Source organism: Cyanistes caeruleus, chromosome 1 (genome assembly GCF_971803275.1).
Source record: "Cyanistes caeruleus chromosome 1, bCyaCae1.hap1.1, whole genome shotgun sequence".
NCBI classification, from domain to species: Eukaryota; Metazoa; Chordata; class Aves; order Passeriformes; family Paridae; genus Cyanistes; species Cyanistes caeruleus.
In genome coordinates, this window is record NC_141701.1 from 32,788,747 (window position 1) to 32,812,603 (window position 23,857).

The 23,857-nt window shown below is 36.7% G+C and overlaps 2 protein-coding genes across 34 annotated transcripts in view; one reads left to right on the forward strand and one right to left on the reverse strand.

Moving 5' to 3' along the window:
* The window catches only part of KCNB2 (potassium voltage-gated channel subfamily B member 2), a 330,276-nt gene that overhangs the window by 252,088 nt on the left and 54,331 nt on the right, over positions 1–23,857 (reverse strand). For 27 of the 33 annotated variants that reach the window (XM_086885272.1, XM_023920908.2, XM_086885314.1 and 24 more), the window contains one exon: positions 13,098–13,142. The exons of 2 other annotated variants lie outside the window; for them this stretch is intronic. The gene's annotated coding sequence lies outside the window, so the exon portion shown is untranslated. Of the gene's footprint in view, positions 1–13,097; positions 13,143–15,016; positions 15,110–23,857 lie in introns of those variants that run through there. 4 more of the 33 variants (XM_023920912.2, XM_023920909.2, XM_086885250.1 and 1 more) reach the window with 1 other exon arrangement.
* Positions 15,872–23,857, forward strand: part of TRPA1 (transient receptor potential cation channel subfamily A member 1) — a 31,433-nt gene continuing 23,447 nt past the window's right edge. Inside the window, exons 1-6 of the mRNA XM_023920897.2 lie at positions 15,872–16,242; positions 18,699–18,861; positions 19,937–20,112; positions 21,847–21,954; positions 22,367–22,475; positions 22,809–22,954. Of these exons, the coding sequence (XP_023776665.1) occupies positions 16,123–16,242; positions 18,699–18,861; positions 19,937–20,112; positions 21,847–21,954; positions 22,367–22,475; positions 22,809–22,954 (822 nt within the window). The 5' untranslated portion in view covers positions 15,872–16,122. The remainder of the gene's footprint in view (positions 16,243–18,698; positions 18,862–19,936; positions 20,113–21,846; positions 21,955–22,366; positions 22,476–22,808; positions 22,955–23,857) is intronic.

Consider the following 23,857-nt stretch of genomic DNA (forward strand, 5'->3'; position numbering starts at 1 on the left):
AAAAGTCATGGCTGTCAGGCAAAGTCCTCAGTGACTGGGAAAAGGGAAACAAGCCCATTTTTTAAAAAGGTGGAAAGGATGGCCCTGGAAACTACCCACTAGTTAGTGATACCTCAGTGCCTGGTAAGATCATGGAACAGATTCTCCTGTACATGTGAACAAGCATGTGCGATGGGGAACATACGTTAGATGAATAAGTCTCTCCAGAGATGCCATTGATTTTAATGAATACTTACATGGATTACATGAATCCCTACATGAATCCTTTCTCATGGAGGAAGTGGAAATTTCTCTCAGGCCAGCATGGCACAGTTAAAAGAGTGGGGAATGAAAATAATGCTTGCAAAATCTTCTGAAACCACTTATTTTTGGTAAATCTGACTCTGTGTCTATTTGACAGGCTTATGTACTCAAGGGAGATAATATTCCTGATTCTAAGAGCTACCAACCAAAAATATTATGTATCCAAGAGTCACAACATACCCTTGGAAGAATTATGCAGTAAGATCAGCCAGCTAGGGACTTCAAACACAGATGAAAGAGATTTACAACTCCCTCAGGGTTAAAGATTTCAGGTCCAGGTGTCTTGGTGGATCTGGGCATTTGCCAGTGTCACAGCCAGAGAAAATATGGACAGTCTTAAAAGCCTTCATGGCTTGGACATGCTAATAGCTTGTGTTTGTCACCCTAGGGAGTCACTGGAAGAGCAGATGACTGAACTCAAATCCTGTCAATGGCAGGCAGGTGTCCAAACCAAAAGATCCATTTTTCTATCCTGAGTGTTTTTGTTAAAAGTTCTGATATTTGGAAGAGTTTAGGTTTTAATGCACTGTCCAGGATATCCATGGAAAAGTTGGATACTTCTTGCTGGTTTGGAGGAAAGTTGGAGACACAGGACTTTCAGTTTCACCAACCTGAACCAGCCATGGGTATATAATGCCCTGTGCAAAAATGTATTGTGGTTTTAGCTTGAAAACAAAAATATAACAATTTTTAGATAGAAAAAAATTGTTTAGATAGAAAAAATGTTGTAGATAGAAGAAACAGTTTTAGATAGAATAAGCTAGTAAAACTTTGCCTATTTTCTATTGCTATACTGCACACAGTGCACAAACTAGGTAAGGAATTTTCTGTTACTGCTAAGATCTGTAATTAGTGACCTAAAAAAGAAATCTATAAAGATGCCAATATATTTTAAAAATATGTTTTTAGACTATAATCTGAAAATACTGCTATGGCAGAGGCCAGTAAAAATCACTAACCCACAAAGGTGCAGATTAGCTATATTGTCTCTTTACTCCTACTACCTGTTATATCCTACTTTTGACCTGGATTGTAATGCAGGTGAAGTGAGATCTGTGGGTTTGTGCTGTGCATAGGGCCAGGAAGCCATGATTATAACAGCTGGATTCTAGCAATTGCTTGTGGAATGTGCTTGCACTATAATTGAATATTGCCTACAATGGCTGTACTTGAATTGTCTGGTTCCAGGTTCTCCTGTGCTCAAGCACCTACTCTTCAGTAGCCTAACCCAATCAATTCACAATTCAGCATAGAATTACTGCATTTAGTCTTGGTTTTTTTGTTGGTTTGTTTTTTTTGGTTTTTTTTTTCCCTCACATACTGTGCTACCATCTTCCCTAATGCACAGCAACATCACTGATGTGAAATTTCTCAGTGCAGTCCTTGGCTACAGGCCTTGATCAGCTCTTGGGCTGTCAAGTCATAGCAACATTTTAGCTGCAGTTTTCTACTGCCTTCTTCTTAAAAAATTAAATACTTGTCCATCTGGATTGTATATTTGGCTTGTCTAAGATTTTCTTCTACCTTTCTGAAGAACTTTAAGAATAGCCTTTTTTTTCATGGAAGATTTCATCACACAGTTTGGAGCTGTTTACTATCAGATATATACAGCTGTATAACTTACTACACATCTTGGCCCCATTTTTTAAAGCAACATATGTAGCTATATATAAATCTGTAAATGCATATGTATAAATATTTTACTCTTGATGCTAAATCTTGGAACATTTTAATCTCTGGTCAAAACACATATGCAAATACTTTTTTTTTTTTTAAAAAAATGGTGAATATAGTTCACATTATCTGGTGAGAATTTCAGTCACCAACTGTGACAGATCCAGCTTTGTTTCTCTCCTGAACAAGTAACAACCACAAAATTAATGAATTGATTTAATATTGAACAAAATCAAGATGTTTAAGGTGGATTTTAAATGGAAACACTGAGCCCATTAGCTAGGGCAAATAGTATTGAGAGAATTTATTAAATCCATTTGGTTGTGGATCTATCTGTAAGGAACTCCAAGGGACTGTCATGTTATATTGGTCTTTCTAAGTGGATATTCCACAACAATCAAAGTTTTACTCTTGAAACTGGACTGCCTAACAGGTTATTTTCTTCTATAACTGTTATTACTTTCTAATTACATTGGTCTAGTTCCTCTTTTTCCTTCAGTTTGTTGAATCCTGAAGCACACCCTATAATGATTATGCTGCTTTCACTAATAAGACATTCCACTGAACTGAGGTTCATTAGCTTTATTGCTTTAAAGTTGATAATTTTTTGTCATCAGTTCAGTGTAAGTGGTATAAGCAGACTGATGGTTTTGTGCAATTGCATATCAGGTTTTCTTTTCTGTCATTAGGGAAATGCAGAAAGAAACTGAAACACTGAACACTTCATCAGCTGGGATTTGCTTCTTGTTGTATTGTTTCCAACAACACAATTTTTAATTTAAACTGAATAGGGAAGTAAACAAAGTCAGTTTACTGTGTTTGTAAGACTATTATTAATATCCAAGCTAATATTTACAGTCCTGACACAATCCATGTAATAAAGTTTCTACTAACATTATAAACATTAAAACAGACCCAATGTAAATATTTAAATCACAGAGATCCTCATTCAGCTTCAATAGGGTATATGGAGGTGACAGATGCAGACAGTATTTCAAGTCTGATAGGCAGCTTCTGACAGAGGCAAGGCATGACATAGGTCTGATGGAGGAGTCCTAGAGCCCATTTTTCCACCATCTGATAACTCAGTTATTATGACCCAGTTGAAAGACATGCAGAATTTTCAGACTTTCAGCTTGTATATCTGAAACACTTTTAGACACAAACATCTTACAAATCTCTCTAACATGATATTTTTTCAGCAGCTCTCACTCGTATTTTCATTTTTTGCCGCAAGACATTCTCTGCTGGAGTGACCAATTATCTTGGTTTAGTTTTAACAATATTTTTTTAGGGAAAAAATTCTCTTTCAAAGGGTTTATGACCTTCACTAAACAGAATGAGTCACACTAACAGATGTGGTAGTGCCTGTAACCAGATGTAAACATACTGGTGTCTTGTGACTTCCTGTGCAACACAACTGACTGGTATATGGCTGTCACCCTATTTGTTGCTCTGTTTAAATAATGCAATCACTATGGCCACTCCAAACACACTCCTGGAAGTTCAATGCAGTGGGAAAAGCTGAGAAGTAAAGCATTTCAGAGTGTCTAAGACAGTTACAAAGCTGATTTTAAATGGAGTATTTATGATGCCTTGAGCAGCCTGGTCTATTGGAAGGTGTCCCTGCCCACGGCAGGGGAGTTGGAACTAGATGACCTTTAAGGCCCCTTCCAATCCAAACCATTCTACCATTTACTCATGTGGGGATCCATGAAATGTACTAATAGGAAATAAAGTAAATACCATAAAAGTCTGGATTGCTGGGCTACTTATAAAAACTGATAAGTATATACAAATCAGTTCATTCATTGCCAAAGAGGAAGAGACACTGCAGAAGCAGAAGGGGCCAAGAATTCTCCTTTCTTCCCCCTGGCCTGCCTCCCTCTCCTTCTAGCCTTCTGCCAGTCTCACTCTCCCCTGGCCTCTCAGCCCCTCCTCTCTCTCTTTCTTTTCTTCCTGTCTTCCCTGATATAAGGTCTGGACTTTCTCTTCTCATTTTATAAATATCTAGTATTATACATATAACCTGAGGTGCTCTATGTACTTATGAAAGACAGAAAATTAACACTCTACTAATTTTCTGTGATTTGCATGTCATTCCATGGAGTTTCTGACAAAATGAGAGATTTTACAGTTATTTCAGTACCTAAAAATCCAGTGTCATTTCAGTGAAAATGACTATTAGGATGCTCTGTTAACAGGATCTACTATTTTCCAGCAACTAAAAAGCGACCATTGGCAGAACCTGAAGTTTTAATACATAATTACTAAATAATTACTTAATGTTAATACACATTTTTACCTTTATAAATCTGTAGGTTTTGGTGACAGAAAATATAATAGCTAATAATATTAGAAATAGTTAATTAACCTTCTTCTTGGTCCTGAGACAAAGTATAACTGAAGCTTTTCTGAAAGTCTGTTTTCACATCATATTTCATACAGATTAATGTAAACATATATTTTGACATATAGATTTCTTATATGAAACTAAGCAAATTTGGAAAGAAGTCATATAAACTATGCTGATTGCTGCCTTTAATTCCTGAATAAAAATACAGAATCTCTCTGAGGGTAAATATAATATACTCAGGGAAACCATACAAGCTGATTAAATATAAAAGGAAAAGAAATTCATAGCAGCTTTTTTAGCAATGAATGTAGACTTTTAGAAAAAAACCCCCTAACTCTTTGTCAAGTACTAATAGCTACAGAATTGAAGAATGAGTCCTAGTTGCTTTAATCTCTTTAGTTTTAAAATCAAAGATACAGTTTCCATTTCTATTGAGGGCATCCTTTTATGTTTTTCTGGGTTGGTGAAACTGCAAAAATACAGTGGACATGTTTTTATGTAGCCAGTATTTGAGAATCCTGTGCTAGGAAAGGAGTGGCTCAATGCCATCCTGCTTTCCCAGGGCAGTTGCAGAGCGTGCTAATGTTCTTGGTGCTGAATCAGTTACTCAAACACTGGAACAGCCATTGTATTACTGGAACAATTTTGATGTTCTAATAAATGCCAGAAATCACACTCAAGAAGAAATGAAGGATTTTGAATTTTTATTAAAAGATATCTTCTGGTCTGCCAATAACTGATGGGGTGATTCATAATGATCTGTATTGAAGGAGTTCTGTAAAAATGTTAGAATTCTTTAGAATACATACTAATGCATTGAATACACTGGATGACATATTTCACACTGTCATCCCATTTAATTCACTTGCATTCATAGTTATTGGAATTTTCCCTAAGTAAAAATAAATATGTATCCAATAAGCAAGAGTGTAACACACTGTTTGCAATGTGACATAAACTATTACAGTTTAATTAAATGAAGTGATAATTAAATTCTATATTAAAAACCCTCTGTATTTTCATGTAAGTCACATATTCATTGAGAAGATAGCACAGTTCAAAAAATAAGCTTGAACTTAATATGGGTTTTATCTTCATATACATTCTACGTAATTTTAGTAATAATTATCTTGCTTCTTGTTTTGAAATCCAGTGCAGTATCTCAAATCCAGAGAGCAGAAATTAAATCATTAGAAGAGGAAAAAATTGAAAATAAATGAGCAAATTAGCTAGGGTGTATTAAACTGGATTTATTTAGACAGTATTTCTGATTAAAATCTAATTGTGAGCCTTCCAAATTGTTTCACCTTTTAAAGTGCTGAGTACCTGATGTACTTTGTCACTGAGCATGACCTGTGTTTTCTCATCTTCAGTTTATAATTAATCTCATTAAAGCAAAACCTGCCTTCAAGAAAGAAAACATTTAAATAGGATTTTCATACTTTCTTAAATCCTCTCTGCTCTCCCTTCCTCACAGCACCACCATATGAAGATACCCTCCTAGCTCCCTTTATCCTGTTACTCACTTTTTTTAATGTTTATAAAGTGAATCTATGAATCTCAGCTCTGTACTCAGTAGATGGCATATGTAAGTTCTTTCCTTTGACTTTACCACTGCTAATCTGCTTTTGATGCTGTCATAGTATCTGATAGTTTTGTCTGATATGGTGTACTTTGCTGTGTTTTTCTGCTTTTCTCTGTATACATTATCACTAGCTGACACATGACTCATGGAGCGCTGCTGGTTCCATACCAACCTCCCCCTTAACTTGTGTCACTTCTGAGACAAGAAAGTAAACTTTTCACGGGTACTCTTCCTAATCCTTTACTGTCAGTTTTAAAAACTGAATTCTTAAAAGTGGGTAAAAAATATTAAAGCACCTAATACCATTCATTTGAGCAGGGCTTATTTGTAATGTAGCACTTACTGGCTTTTAAATTTGAAAGAATGTTTTTGATATTCATATGACAAAGTAATTAAAACATGTTGCAGTATTTATTTCTACATGTATGCAGCCTAGGCACTCCTCTAGCTGATAGTTGTATCCTGGAGGTTTTCCTTCATCATGCTATACTGTCTCTTCCTTGCTTTTTGTTTCAGAGTGGTATCTAGGAATTTGGGGCTTAAATATCCTTGAAGCATGGGTCCCAGTAGTTCTCAGCCCTCCTATTTGATTTGTAAATCCCTGCTTCCAGAGTTATGTTAGAACAACTGACCATCAATTTGACCATCAGGAAAAGAGAGAGAGGGAGACTAGGGAGACACCTTTGAAACACTCCTAGTCTGAGTAGTCAAAAGCATGACTACACTCTCAGGACAACAGAAATGGTGCAATGAGTTCATTAGTCCCATTAAATGTTCAGAAATTGTCCTAACGTTCACTTGGAATTCTTGAACGTGCTGCTACTTGCATAGCTGCCTGTTTTAAAACTCACAGGAGATAAACCCTGCCAATAACCTGCCAATCTGGAAACTGTAGGGACAAACAGGAGCAGGTCTCAAGAGGCTATTGGAATTTTTGGAAAGAAAATGAATGGTTTGATTTGCTGAGTCTGACAAAATCATGGTTGTAAAGGGCTATATTGTCCTTTTCCAAGTAAATCTTATTATAGAGAGAGAATGATGGAAGGAATGACAGCTTTAAACAGAAGATGGTGTTGACCAAGAGGAAATTATCATCCCTAAATTGTGAATAAATTTAATTTGGGAATTACAGATACATCCCCAACTATGAAAACAGGACTATACTAAAGAAAAATAGAGGCAAGAAAATTAACAGGTTTAAAGGTGGAAACTGTTCCCCTGGTGAATGATATGGTGGGAATAATTGGGAATAATAAATGTCAGATGACTGAATTTAGTGAAAATCCCTTTTTAAAACATTATTAACTTTGAAGTTTGCTCCAAGAAAATTTCATGGTGACATGACTTTTTTATTTTGAGAAAATTAGGTTTTCTAGCTGACAAGCCACAAAATTCCAGCCATGTCCACATTAATAAAACAATGCACTGTAATATCTAGTTATCTGCTGTAACAACAGCCCATGAACACAAAACATTTCATGCTTCAAGCACTGTACAGCAGCACTGGAAAACAACTCAAACTGCACTAGTAAGTTCACAAAGTCTGTCAAGACTATTCTTTCTTGGTTCCATGTTTTTAAAGATAATCATGTGGTGCTGTAAAGCCTCAACAGGCACTTAAGACTATTTTTATGTTCATATCTACTTTCTATTTACTGAGATAGAGACTTCATCTCCAAAGAGACAGATAAATAGAATTACATAGTGATGCTAGACATCTTTTTCAGGGAGAAATGTCCACGTTGCTTGACTGTTGAAAAGTTAGGAAGCTTCATCTGTCTCCTCAAGTCACTAAGCAATCTGGTCAAAGCCAGTACTAGCATGACTGAGCGACAACGCTTGGTGGGTTTCAGCAGGCTGGGCAAAGATGAGCTGCAGAATGAAAAGCCCTAGTCATCCTTTCCCAATGTCAATTTAGAAGACTTCTCTAAATTTCTTCATCTAAAAATAAATTTAAATAAATCTTTATTTAAATTTAGAATAAGTATTTTATTCTAAAGGTTTTTTTACCGTCCAGCTTCTACGTTATCAAAATGATAGAAAAGCTTGAAAATGTCACTCTTTGAACCACAAGTCTATCCCTTCTTTGAGAATCAGCAAGGCTTATGGATTCTGAAAGAACATGAAATTGCACAGAACTTAAATTTGTGATAGAGCTTGAAGTAGATGAGCTATTTTCCCCAGACTGCACAATTATGTATTCTAGTATATGTGATAAGACAATGTAATTGATATGTGGTAGTACAAGGAAATTTTGTTCTTTATCAAAATGCTGACCACTGTAACTATTCCAGCTTCAGGGAACTGTGTAATCTTGTTTTCAGTCTAATGCAGATGGGGCCAAGGAGTCTTCTGAGAATTAGTTCAAATGAACTGAGCAATAATGTGGCACTTTAAAAATAAAGTGCAGAAGACAAAGTAAGATTTATATTTCAATGAGAAAGCATATGCAATTCTTACACTGTTCCATATTACATTAGGAATCGATCACAGTCCGCTACTTTTATATGGTAATTCTAATTTTTGAAACATTTATTAGTAAAGTGAATTTCATAAGTTGGCAGTTTTCCTCTTCAGTGATGTTTAGATTTTCCATTAAAGGCAATTAGTTCACTGCAAATAGGTAAACAAGTACCCTCCTGTGACTACCTGACAAACTGAAACTAAGATATTGCATTAGAAAAAAAGTTCTTGTATGGAAGGTGCATTTACAGCCAGAATTGAAATGGGGTTGGATTAGAGGTATTAAAACAGAGAGCTTCAAGGATCCCTTGATGAGTACCAATGCTCCTCCCACACTGAGCAATGCATACCTACCTCTTTTAAATAAGCATCTCCTCACACAAAGTGAGCAGCCAGATGACACAACTGGTGGCCTCACCTGCCACAAGAACTAACTGATCTAAACATCATATAAGGATTCAAACAGTCATAACTTTGTGTTCTTTATATATGTGTTGCTTCAGAGAGAAACCATCTGCAAACTTCTTGAATGGTAAGCGTAATACAGTTTTCGCTCAAATTCTGTCACTCAAATTTTTGTTGGGCCTATTTTTCTTTTGCTTTTAGGGAGTTTTTTTTTGTTAAAAACAATATAGATTTTTTTGAATTTGTATTGAAATGTAAATTTGGCATAATTTCAGCTAATTGGAAAAATGTATATACATATTTTAGCTGATTTTTATAAAATCTACATTTTACAAGCAGGAAAATGCAAGCAATATACAAATTATATTACATCCTTTTATGTTTGGTATGGACTTTATATTTCTTTTTATTTGTAGAAGTTTTTCACAATCTCTTTTTCTTTTTGGCCATGAGACATAGTTTATTGTCCCCAGCATATTCATATGAAAAAATACGTTCTAAGTATGTCACCTACCATAGTGGTAGATATTAACTGTATTTCCAGGTGATGCTTGTAAAAAATGAAATATTTAATTAAATATGCTTTAAATAGAATAAAATCGACTATTACTGATGAGAGTCTGCTCATAGTTTCATATCTAATAAATATGAAATATAAAATATATTTCAAGCAAATACCCATATCTACTCCATCTAACAAGTCTACATAACTTAATCTTAGGCAGCAAGACACAATCTCTGACTGATTTTGGCTTAGGTACCATCCTTCAGTTAGGACAGGAATGGCCAGGGTTTGTGGAATTCGAGACAATTCTTTAAGACTTCAACAAGTCTTAAAGAAGAGATAAAATACTCAGTACTGTACTTATAGTAGTTTCATTATTTTTGCCTATTTCTTCTTTCCTGAATTATATTTGTTTGAACTGACTAATTTAAAACAAGACTACATATTTTCAAATTTTTTTTAAGTTCAGGTATGTGAGCATCATTTTAAAATGTAACCATTTTAAAGATAATGTTTTCTTTCATTATAAAATAATAGATATGTATGTATAGCTTATTTGCACTATACAATGTACCTTTTTAATAAAGTTAATTTTTGAGAAGTCTTTTTTTCTAACCTGATAGAAATATAGTTTAATATACCTAAATTTATCCTTCATGATTTCAGCGCAATTGCACGGGCAATTCATTGAGGGGAAATAAAAGTGGTACAGAAAACTTGCAAAATACATTATTAAATTTGAAAGAAGTGAAGACCTGAGGTATAATCTGACAATGGAAATAGAAATTGCATTCTAGTTTGAAGAAAATAAATATATACATATATTTTGTTGCAGTTATAACAGTCTGTGCTGATCCATGGAAAGCATTTACTGAAGAGTTCCAGTGTTGCTGGTTTCTGTAAAATAGATTAAAATCATTTTTCCCAGTTACTTAAACAAGAGGGTCAGGTTAACCACTGGAAAGTTAGGCTCCATATCTCTCTTTAGATACCAGAAACCATGGAAGTGCTTTCAGAAAACGTGTGTCCCTAAGAAAGTCAGAGTTAAGTGAATCCTCTTTGTTTATAAAAGAGAAACTACAGTCAACAGAAGTTAAGAGGAAGACAGAAATTGGATGGATAATATGTACAGAAAGAAAGTAAAGTCAGGGGAAGAGAAGAAAGAGGATTAAGCAGACTTTAAATAAAAAGAGAGAAGCCAAAGGAGAATAGAAAAGAGAGATAGCAGGAAGGCTACAGAAATGGTCATAAAAATGAGTTTGAAATGCCAACATGAAGATACTGGAGATCATGTGTACTGTTGCTTTAATAATGCTACTTTTCCATGTTTGAGGTTGTCACTCTTCATTTTCCATATTTGCAAACTGGTGGCAGTGGAAATGTCCATTATCCAACACCAGTTCCCAACGACTATAAGCATAAAAAGGTTTGAGTGCACTGGTTTAGCAGCGAAATGTACACCGCACTCTGAGGAAATATATGACAAAATGGGGGAGTTCCAAGCCAGTGAGCTTAAAATGTATGGCATGTTTTCATTAGAAAATTTATGCTTGGAGAAGTTTGACAGAATGATAAATAATGCAGTTTATATAACTGTGATTAGAAGTTATTCCTACTTATCTTGTCCTTCTGCTACTGCATGTGGTAAAGACAAGTACATCCCAATGCAGAGCTATGAATTACTAGGACACATTCTGGCAGATTTTTCTTCATACAGTCATTTTTAAGAACTCCCACCTTTAAAGACATTTATCAATAACAGCTCAATATCAGTAACCACCAAAGACTTTATCTTTAGAAGATCAAATGTAATCTAATGCCCTTTTCAGAGAAAAAAAGAGAGAGTAGAAGTTGTATGATTAAGATGTCTTTGTAGAGGACAGATTTGGCTGGATAGGATGTTTTCAGGAGAAAAGGATTTCCAAAAGGACAAACTAATGAATGAAGACACCATTACAATGAGGATGCTGTCTTCCTTGACAGGCAGGAAATATACTAAGGAGGAAAGTTCTCTGGATGCATATTAGGACAGCAGTGGTGATGTAGATCACACAGCTACCATGTAGCACTAAGAAATGTTTCTGAGTGCATTTCTGGTCATCAAGAAAGTGTTTGAATTAGATTGCAGGTGAGATTTGAGCTTCCAAAATGTTGGACTGTCTTGCCCCAAACAAACTCTTGTCTAACTCTTACATGTATAAATATCCTGAGGCACCTGTATCTGATCTAGCTGAAGAGTTCTGCTCATTGCAGAAGGGTTGGACTAGATGTCTTTAAAAGTCTCTTCCAACACGAATAAATATTTAGTTCTAAATATTTTATTTTCAAGATTCCCTTTTTTTTTTTTTTTCAGATACAGTACAACTGAAGGTATGTCTTCACAATCTCCAAAACCAAAATAAGTTCAGTCAAAATAAGCAGTGTAAAACATATATTCCATGCCTCAGTCTCATTGGACTGAGCAATCAGAAAGTTTCTGAAGTCTGATAATTCAGCTTTTCCCAAATTTCATGGTTAGGGTATGCCCAGGATGTAGTTTCCCATTCCACAGATGGTTTCTGGGTCTGGTCAGTTGTAACTAAATATAAAAACACAAAACCAGTGCTGAAGGCAGGAACAAGAGAGTTTTCCAGTGTGGTGGAGAATCAAATATCAGCACTGTGACCCAAACAGCCTCTGTCTGTAAACTGGCACTGTTCCAATCATAAGGGGAGAGAGCATCACTACCAGAAAGCAAGCTGCCATTTGGTGACCATGATTGTTTTTATTATGAAGTAGAGAGAATGTTTTAATCTCTATAGTTTGAGGGAGGCATATGATGCCTGCCATGTAAGAGGCCCTTCACTTGTTTAAAAGGTAGTTTGCATCTGGTGAACCATCTCCTGATGGCTCAGCTCCCAGCTTCACAGGGATTACTGTTGGAAATGGGTACCTAAATCACCCCTCAACTATACACACTACACTCTGCCAACCCCCCCAGGGACAAGGGCTTACATACGATTTTGCTACCGTACCCCTAAACTTCTAGACCCAGCATAATGTTTTTGTCTAGGAGCTAATTTGAAGCCAATAGTTGCTTCAATTAATGGGCTGGGCTGCACTGGATACCTTAGGAAGTATCCTTACAAGAATGTTCTCATGGAGAGACATCTGCCTATTACAATAGATATTAACCATAAAATTGATTTATACTTCCTTTCAGATCATAGATTTACTCTGCAGGCATCTACCTAAACTTCTTTTAGTCCAAAACAGCAAGAGTAGGACTCAAAATCTGTAAGATAGTATTTCATATCATATTTTATCATTAGAGAAAAAAAGACTGGAGTGTAATAAATTATTGTAAAGAATTATTGTTTTCCATATAGTAGTTGTTTTTTGTTTTTTTTTTTTACAATTAGGCATATAACAAACCTGTCAATAACTTAAATCGTTCTGCTGAGCATAGCAGCATATTCCTTACTACAGCAAAATCTTAAGAACTAAGAATGCAATGAAAAATCCATTAGACACAAGTGCAAATTATTATCAAATTGACCTTGTTTGTTTGATAATGACTAGCATTTTTTTCTCCATGGTAAGTACGTTTCTGAAAATTAGTAGGAGACTGCATTCTTGCTTGTTTAGGCAGTAACTCAGATTAACTTCTGAATGCCCATAATCAATATCTAAAGATGCATCATGACTTCATTTGGCTTACTGAATTAAGCTGATTTACAAAATCCAAATGATCATTTTACACATCACAATTTATACAATACTGATGCCAAGTAAATAATTCCCAAAGCAAAAAAAAAATACAGTACCTTCTTTTCATCACTGCCACTTGCTTGAAATTATGGTTCCTGAGTCTGAAAAATTAACAAAATTGCAGTACTGTGTTAGTCAGGCTCCAGTATTCTAATGGTACATATTTACTGTATGCACAATTTAATTATTAAACAATCATATTTTTAATGAAATGCTGTGGTATGGTTACCCTTAGTGAATTTTGCTTGTACTAATGGATCCACTTCTTCCATTAGCAAGATCATGTTTGAACTAAAATGGTATAAATGTATTTTAATCCACTCTAGGGAAAAGCTGTACAAAAGGTTACTCTTCAACTACTTCTGTGAATTAGTTCCTTATGTCAAATTATTATGCAGAAATAAAAGCTGTGGTCAGCCCACTTAAAATTCCATTTGAATCCTACTGGGAATGGAAAACCTTTGTACTATTTTTCATACTCTGAACATTCTTCTGAACATTTACTAGAAGACCAAAATGTGGCAGTAATTTTAAAAGAAGGGATTCAGATTCAAGAAAATCAGTAAAGCTACGGTTGGTTGAGGTTCATGACTTCTACTGCTTCACAGCATTTCTCTGGCTGCAATTTAGGGGATTTTAAGAAAAAATGGTTGATGGTTTGACTAATTCTTACTGATATTTCAGAGACATTTCTATTTCCAGATAAGGACTACGACAGAAAAAGGGTTTTATTTTCTTTATGCAATACCCAGATGTTGAGTTTAATTTCTCAGACAGAGGAATATGAGCAACAGAAAAGTCAAGGCCAGACAGGGAATTCAAAGGGATCTCACCACAGGAAGGTGAACATTCTCACCAACTGGGGCTGCTCCTAATCAAGGCACACTGAAAATGATGGGAAATACAGATATTTCCTCCAGTGTCTTAATCCCAGGTCACGTAATTAGAATCTCTGCAGGCACTAATGGCTAGCTTTCTTGAGTATAGCTTTTTTGCAATAGTATAAATACTACTCTTCCTTTTGGTCACAATTAATAATGCTGTAGCAGCAAAAACATACCCTAATGCACTGCTGTTGAACATTTGCAATCCCTGTGGCTACAGCAGTATGTGAGGGGACAAAAGTTTCTGTCTCATTTTTTAATGTTGCCTGATAATTGACAGGAATGAGGGTTTATGCCACAAGCACTTAAACCCACCCATTTAGTCTTAGAACTATTTAGCTTTATGGTCTTAAGACTACTTAGTTAAGGATTTGTAATTTCAGCAATTTACAACAAACAGCCCTGGAGTTACAGGCTCAAAATAACAGGATCAAAATAACAAACATAGCTTTTATGGAGAGAAGTCTGGTGTCATGCACGCCAGTGAAACTCTCTGAAGGAATCAGCAAGCAAAAAAGGTACAAATGATGCCAGAGATAAATGGATTTGGGAAAGTTTTTCAAAAAAGTCCCTCCTTGTAGTCTTAATGAAACTAAGCTGTCATAGCACAGGCAGGAAGGATTTTTCTGAATTTGGTTAAGCATTCAAATATATGGAGTAGGAATACAACTTTGTAAAGCACAGAGGCTCCTTGGGACCCCTCAAAGTCAGTGATGGTATAAAGGTGCAGAAAACATTCTGGTCCAAACGCTTGGAAGGCACTACTGAATTTTCAGAATGACCAAAAATACAGATGAGCATGGCAGATCCCAAAAGATTGGTGATACAGTAATGGAATGTCAGATGAAATTCAATATTGATAAATTCTAGGTGAGTACCCATAAGAAACATAACCCTAACTAGCTTAATATGAGTGTATATCTGAATGCTATTTATAGATACTATCAGCAATTAGAAAAGGGATTGTTGTGGTGGAAATTTCTATTAGCTCAGTGGCTTTCAAAAAAACCCAAATATATTTGTGAACATTTATGAGAGGAATGAAGAAAAGAAAAATCAAACTAACATTGAATACTATTGCTTGCATATACCTTGACCATATAAGTCTTCCCATTCCACTTCTAAAGGAACATGGAAAAGATTCAGAGTAGCAGGATGTGGCTATTCAGAGCAAAAAGTGGCATCTGGAAGAAGGAAAACCACATGTACAAGGCCCCATCAATGAGCAAAGTGATGAAAGAACTTTTTGAAATAATGAGCACTAACAGGGATAAACAAAATAATTGGGAAGAACACTCCATTTTTCAAAATAAAAACACTAGGGACCACTGAGCGAAGCCAGTGGTAAAAGAAAACATTTTTTTTCACAAATACATAATGACATTATGGCACTTAGTGCCACAGGATGCTGTGGCACAGACGGTATAAAAATAATTTAAAAAGGAAATGAGCAAAATAATGTAGAATTGCTTGTTGACAGCTATTAACCAGGCTATATGGGGTGTGACACTTGGTTCTGGCAGTCCTTAAGCTGCCGCTTGCCATAAACCATGAAAACACAGGCAAAAAAAAATCACCTCCTGTGGCTCCTACTGCATTTCCTAATGCTCTGCCCCTTCCACCACCCGGCCTTTGGCAGGACCACTCATCTCACGTCAAGTAAAGTGTTAGTTGCCCGAGTTACACATATTTCCGTACAGACCGACTCAGTTACAGGCTCTTTACGATTAACCCTTTGAAACACCTCATGTTACTTCTTTCTGTACTCCTCCTATAGCTTTCCTAACTGTCTGTTCAAACCAATTCTAAAAAAAAAAAAAATAAAAAAAAAAAAATAAATTTTAAATAAAGAGTAAATATTATGGCTACACAGAGAAGCTAACAGTAGAAAATTCGAGCCGCCTTTTTAGGGTTGTGAGGGCAGTGTAGGGGTCGGTAGCGCCAGTTTAGGCGATGGCTCCCGACGGCCACAGGCGTTCCGCTCCCGCGGGGCCCGCCCGGAGCTGCCCGCCCGCGGTGGGAGCTGACGCCCGCCCCGGCGGGATCGCCCCCGCCTGCTTTCCCTGCTTTCCCTGCCTTCCTCACTTTCCCCGCCTCCCCCGCCGCCGCCGGGCCCCGGCCGTCACTCGCTGTGTCGCCTCGCAGGTCGCCGGAGCGGACGGGGCGGGCGCTGCTCGGAGCCGGGCGGGCGGGCGGCATGAAGCGCTCTCTGCTGCGGCTCTGCCGGGCGCGGGAGAAGGCGGCCGCGGCCAGCGCCTACCAGGGCGTCGTGTGCGAGGCGGATGCCGCCTCCGTCGCCTCGCAGGATGTCTTCAAGGTGCGTGCGGAGGGGCGGCGGGCCCGGGCGGGGAGAGAGGGGTGAAGGCGGAGGGTGAGGTGGGTGAGGGCGCGGAGGGTCTCTGGAGGCAGCTGAGCGGGCTCGGTAGGGCTGATGTCCACTCCTCCAGGAGACCCTGCCCGCTCGCTCAGCGGGCCCGGGAGGGAGGATCGGTGTGGGACGGGAGCCGGCTGGGAGCTGCCCTGGCCGTGGGTGTGAAGGCACAGGACGCTGTGGGGCCCAGGGTGAGCGGCAAGGTTGGGGAGCAGGCGAAGGAGGATGTGAGGGGCAGGCTGCTGACACAGAACCCACATTCCCCCCGGGCAAGAGAGACCCTCTCGCAGAGGGAAGCAGAGGTCATGATGGAAATTAGTAGATCATCTTAGCAAAAATGACACGAAAGAGAAGTTTAGAAGCACTGGAACTGTTGCAGAAGGGAAGGGAACCATCAGTGGAACCTACAAAAGTGATTTTGCAGCCAGGAAGGGCATAATATCTTCCCATTTTTAATATAGGATGAGAAGTCGTGTATTTGTATTGCCACTAGGGAGACCTAGACCAAACTTTAGTGAAGTCTTTTTTAAGCATAATTAAACAAAGGAAGAGTTTGCTTACAGGATGGAGGATAACTTGGATAACTTTGGAGATTTTCAACAGCAAGCTAAACAAAAAATTTGACAAAGTTTGTAAATGGCTTTAAATACCTCCTGAGGCCATTTCAGTACACACATGTTTTCAGTGTGCTAGCTGTAGACTTGAGCAACACCTCTTCAGCACAATATGGTTTGTCACTCTGATGGGTGATCTGTCACTACAGAGCTGTTCAGGCACAGGGCAAAGGAGCTGCTGTTGTTTAAAACAGCTTGCTTTGCTGTTTTTAACTAACCTAAGGACTGACAACACTTAACTGACTTCTTCCTTATTTTGTTAGTGAAACACTGCAGTATTGGCTGATAAATCTTACTTTTGTCGATAGAAATTATCATCATGCCACATTTTGTCTTATACTGAGCAATAAATCTAGTGTTAAAAGTGGAAAAATGTGGTCTAGATCAATAGAAATAATAAAGGTAGAATGTTAGAAGGAACATAAAATATTTGGCTCTCTAATGAGTTTTTCTTAGATTTTGATGTGTTTAAATTGTATAGATACTGTGTGTGTGATTGAGCTGTTATTTTTGTGTCAGTTGATTAAATATCCTTTCCACAATTATATCACATGTTTTCAATTAGCTTTTTCTGACGCCACTTTTGAAGCAGATACCAGCCCTGTATTTGGCCTTATAAATGTTTAAACATTTGGTCTTATAAATGTTGAAACATGTTTGTAACATTATTGACATGAGTAACCTCACTGAGGTCAGTGGGATTGTTAAGCTGAATGAAGCTAATGCTCAAGCACATGAATGGGCTGTCCTGTAATGTGTATTTGCTTAAGGACAGCAAAAATTTTTGAGTCTTTGTGACTCAGGGGATCCTGGAGAGCAGAGTTTTCCTTTTCTTCTGCAGGTGTGAAGGGAGCAGTGACTTTAGGGAATAACCTTCTTTTATTCTTCACTTGTTTACACACCATTTTAAGGTTTGCATTACTTTAGATAAGCATTTTTCTCCTTTTTTGCCACCCAGTGTAGTTGTAGTTGTAGTTTCTTTTTTATTCTCTCTTAAGTTTTAGTATCTGTTTCTTAAATTCCTGCCCATTCTACTGCAATCATGTTACTCTATCACTTTTCTTTACATAGAAATATGAAGTTTGAATAACTTTAACAAAAATATTTGGAGAATATAATAAACCAACAATCAACAGTTTCCATAGTGGGCTTTGTTTGTTAAGCATAGTACCTGGAATGTATCAAGCTGTCAGTGGGCTCATTGGGAAGATACTGAGCTGTTTCAGGCGGAGATAATAGCCTGATGTTCTAAACATGCTGCTGCAATTAAAAAAATGTATTGGTTTCTCTGACACAAAGAACATCACAGAAGCCCAATGGCTGAACTTGAAAGCTAAGAACACATTATCAGTCTCTGTAAAAATATCTAAAAAAAGGATTTTATCAAGATTATTAATTTACCTCTCTGTTGAATTCATTTTACATGGCCACTGCAAGAAAGAGTATAAAAACATAAGTGATGGATTAGCTTGTTTGAGATTTTCCATGCTGAAGGGATGGTCTCGATCTCTCTACAGAAGGCAAAGCAGTGTATCCAAGATGATTTTCAGTTTTGTTAATTTTGCACTGTTTCTCATCTGGATCTAATATTGGAGTCAGTTAAACCAATAACCAATCCGAGTTTTGCTGTTGGCTCAATCGGAACAGGATTTGTGAGCTTCTGCATGAGCCCAAACAACTGGGCGGGAGCTATTGAGTGGTAGCATGCCCACAAAATCACATTATAGCATTGCTAACTTCCTGCCTTTTAGGAGAATGAGAAAATGAGAATGATTTTACCCAAAACAGGTTATTTCAGATGGAAGTGCCTGCAGGCTACGGAGCTTCATTAAGAAGAATCGTTCTGGGCTTACCAAAGTGGATGAATTAAATGCCACCCCGCTGCATCACGCTGCAGAAGGAGGACAAATAGAACTAATGCAGTTGATCATTGATGATTCTTCCTGTGAAGGTAACATGCATTTTATGGACTACTTTATTTAGCACAACAAAAAAGTTCGATAGCCAAGATGTCCATTACATAACTGAAACAGGACTGATTCAACTGTGTTATCTCCAATTATAGATTCAAATATAATTCAAACTGTCTGCCACAGTTTGCATTGTCTCAGGTGTGATTTGGGTTGGTCTTGCTATGTAGGACTGTTTTCACTCTAATGCAGTGAATCAATATGTTTTGTTTTGTTTGACACCCAGATATATCAGATGTGAAAAAGAAAACAGCAGTGATTGAGCAGAAGACTTTGTCTTCCTTATTCACATTATGTGTCTCTTATATAGTAAGCATTGTGAACTACTTCAGACTCCATTGATAGACCTGTATGCTGCTGACTAAACCTACAATGGCCCTGAAAAGTTTTGTTTTTTCACCTATTGATGGCCAATCCAATTTTAGATTATTCTGGCTGAAATATGTAATTTTTTATTTTCAATCTGTCATTTTTGTCCTAATTTTTTGTGATATTTGTTGAAGTTTATCTTCAGTTTTCAAGCTCAAAATATATGTGTAGAACAGACCATTTTTATAACTAGGGTGAATTGACTTACTTTTGTGTTCTAAAGTGAAACAGAGTAGATCTGGTCTTTAATTTTCTTACAGTTTGCAAGCACTTATTTGTTACCTCTTATTTCAGTTATTCACACTCATTTATTCTGTGCAGCCTCTAAAGAAATAGCTGCAAAGCCAAATAAAATAGGAAAAAGAAGAATCAAAGAGAGGGGGAAATCAAGTAACTCCTGGGTGAGGGAAAACATGTATTATAATGGGCAAGAAATAGATGGGCATTTCACCACTCCCATTCTACTCACCAATATTGTGTATTCAGCACATTATTTAATCAATTGAACACAATGCCTGCATCATCTCATGAAATCTTTCCCTTTCCTTTTCCAAGGAAATGCAGTAGCACAGACCTAAACCTGACACTGAAGATACCTTTTTTTTTTTTTTTTACTGCAGTCAGAACATGTGATGGTCTTGCTTTGTTTTATGTTTAGTTTTGTTTCATTTTCTCTCCTTGACCTAGTATTAAATGTGATGGATTCTTCTGGAAATACCCCACTGCACTGGGCCACAAAGAAAAACCAGGTTGAAAGTGTTCGTTTGCTTCTCAGCAGAGGAGCCAATCCAAACATTCTCAACTCCAATATGATGGCACCTTTGCATATGGCTGTTCAGTCCCTGCACAATGAAATTGTGAAGGTAAGTCTAAAGTCCGCGTAAATATACACGCTTGATAAGTAGCTCAGGCAGCAGCCATGTGCAGAGCACCAAGGCCTTGTTGATATGTGCCATATCTCCTCATATGTTTCCATCAGCAAACAGGATGTGTAACGTGATGCCTATAGAAATGTTGGTGTCCTCTTAGCACTTCCAGTAAAAAGTAACTTATTGGTTTGTAGAAATACTGATGTTTGTGCTTATGTTTCACAGAAAATGCTTTCCAATTCTCCAGACACAAGGGACTTCCTTTAAAAGTGTTCTTTTCAAAATGACTGAACAATACTTCATGTGTATTTTGAATTATATTGTTCTGTTTATCTATTTATTTTTTTTTACAATTTTATAGGGTGTCCTTGAAGTATTAGCATTCTTGAAGCTAGTGTATTTTAAAAATAAAAAAACTAGTTTAAAACTAGGCAGAAAGCACAGTTCTTAGAACCAATATCCTAATAATTGAATGGTAGCAGAACTAAATCTGCAATTAAAAAACACAAAAATATATTGTGAAGAAACTGCTAAGGTGTCCATGTTGAACCTTGCAGAACAGTGATAGCTTTTAGGTTTTAAGCAGCATAACTTTTTGACCATTTGTCTAAATGCAATGACAATGTTTTCATTTCATATGTAGCATAGGGTTAGAATTTTAAATTTTTTAAAGCTCTTTAATTTTTTAGATGAATATAACCTTAAAATTGCAACACTTCCTTTTCTCTTTAAATTTGTCTCCTTTTCTAGTTCGTCCATGCAAAAGAAAGAAACGTGTTACCTGTATTCAAGACTAAGAGTTCTTTAGAAGTTTTTCAGAGTTCTCAAATCTTTTACAAAATCTTCATTTATTATGAATTAAAAACAGTGAAATCTGGAATTAATGACATTTTTAAAATGGGCTTTTTGTAAGTTTCTGTGCTTGGGTTCTTGACTAAATCTGTGTGCTCATTTTATTCTCCACTCTGTTGGTTATTCAATCTAATTCTCCCTTGGGTTTTATTGCCAAATTACCTGAGAGTGATTAAATGTATCAGTTCCTCTAGTACAGAAAAAAGAAATAACTGAAATTACTGAAAGACAGTTAAATAAATGTGTTGCTAGGGGAATAAATAATCCAGTATGGTCATTATAATTTCCAGATCCTTTGCTTCTCAAAAAGTGCTGGAAGCAGTTATAGAGATAATTGATGATACTCATAGTTCAGTGTCAGCTGTTTACACAGAGACTGGAACAGGATTTCAGGATTGCAAGGTCCCAAGTTTTCATCAAGACCCATCTCCCCTCATTTTACTGTTCAGCTGAACCGATTCCTAATTGAGCAGATTCCAGAACATTGCCACTTGACTGGGAATTTTCTGTTGAAAACTTCAGTTAAAAATCTTTATCTGCAATGTTCTACAGAAAATCCTTTCACCCATTATTGAGAAATTGTTAAATAAGACTTGAAAGTACTTTTCAGCTACATGCAGAGTTTAACTTAGTTACCTGTCTGCCTGCTGGAAAGAATTGTGTTTCATGTCTGTTCACATCTGTGTTTTTCACCAGTGTATTTTGTCTTTCTCCTGTATTTTTTCCCTCATCTGCCAATGCATTGTGGGCTTTTGGTATGCAAAACTAGTAAATTGCAAGGGTGCTATGGGTTGTAAACAACAAAAATAATGGACTAAGCTTTAGTTGTTGTGTTTGGCTTATGATATCTAAATGAATGTTTTCTTAAACATTTAGATTTTAGTCCAACATAGCAGTACAGATGTTAACTTGGAAGGTGAAGCAGGGAACACACCTATCATGGTAGCATGTTACAAGGACAATCCTGAAGCACTGACACTCCTGGTAGGTATAATTATCAATTATCAATTATCCATCATCTTTTGAGGTGATTCTCTCTACCTTGATGCTGTGTTATGTTCAGTGCAGGAAGGTTAATCATGGACCCATTGTTCAACTGGCTTTGCATGGGTTACTAAGAAACTTTAATCTTTTGAGAGGGTGTATTATATCTATAGCTATCTGAGTGGGCAACTTAAGGAAAAAAACTGATTTTAGTGGTCATAAGAACACAGAATAAAGCACGTGCATTGTATGGCTGTAACATGCAAAAGATAGTTGTACATAAACTTCCTAATACATATACAACATTTTAAAAATATGACACAGCTACCCAGGAAGCAATATCTGTAATAGTACATTCATTTATCAGATTTTTCTGTACGTCATTAAGCTGTATCCTGACATTATTTTCCAGATTGAAAATGGAGGAAAAATATGTAAACCAAACAAAACAGGATGTATGCCTATCCATGCAGCGGCATTTTCAGGTGCAAAAACATGTCTGGAAATTCTTTTGAAAAAAGGTAAATGTTCTTAAGCAGTGAGTACCAATTTGCTGCTTTAGCTCTCTAGTAACTGTGAAAACAAGCAATTATAACTGCATTTAAACTTACAGAAATTATTTTAGTTATTCCTATGTGTGATTTATGCTGACAACTTTCGTATGATTGCAGCAGCAAACTGCTTTCCTAAATGTATATTCGTCCATTATTAAGTGATAGATGTGACAGGTTCATATTTTGAGAAGCAAGAATATTTTTGCACACTTAATATGCTTGTTTTGAAACAATTTATATCTTCTGTTACTTCATTCTCGCTTAAAAAAAAAAAAAAATCCATTTATTTTCGTTTTTCAGGTGAAGAACTGGGTCACTCTGCTAAAACCCACATCAATTTTACCAATAATGGGAAGTGCAGTCCACTTCATTTGGCAGTTCAGAGTGGCGACCTAGAAATGATTAAAATGTGCATTGAATTTGGAGCCCAGATTGATCTAAAACAGGTAAAACTCAGATTGGAGTGAAATGTGTTTTTGATAAAGCCTAGGTATCTCTAAATCTCTGAGTGGCACAAAAAAAAGATGAGCAGGTAATGATGGTTCATTTTCTCTACACAAGTTATTTAGGGTCATCCCTTCCCAGAAGTGGGATCTTCAGTCTGACCCTTTCTGATCATTCTTGTCTGTCCTCAGCCTTGCCTTGGCCTTTACAGTGTCTTTTTTGCATGCAAACACAAATTTGTGATACTACTGCTGCTTCCAAGGTGTAGTACTGCTGCTGTAAGGGTCTGTGCCCAGATGCATTCATGAATAAACATTTTTAAAAATATCTATCACTAATCAAAATGTTTGCAAGGATGAAATCAACTCACGAGAGCAAAAGTAAATATGGTTTTGCCTTCTTTTACTGGTTGATTCTCTGAACAGACAGCTTCTGAGTGAGGTGATTTATGCTGCTGATTTTGTGATGGGTAAAACCGTTTTGAGAATGCTTATGGCATTGTGAAAAAGCCCATTTCAATGCATTCACCAAAATGGTCCTGCTCTAAAAATGAGGAAGTCAAAACCCTCAGGCATATATCAAAGCTGGTTGGTCCCATCTAGCTAAACAAAATCCCATTTTGGCAAATACTCTTCTATTCATCTGTATATTGGTTAATTATTTTATGAGTATATTTTATTATAGTTTTATAGCCTAACATCCATATACTGGATAACATTATTTTTTACCTGCAGAAAAGTTGACTTAAGAATCACTTCTAAGGAGGATTCCATTTTAGGAAGTAAATGACATTTTAAAATAATGCATTTTCTGCATGATATAGGCCCATTTGTTTGCTTATTGATTTGTACTAGCCTAGATATGGTTTTCTGTAGCTTTAATTTGCTTCATCTCCTGTATTAAAG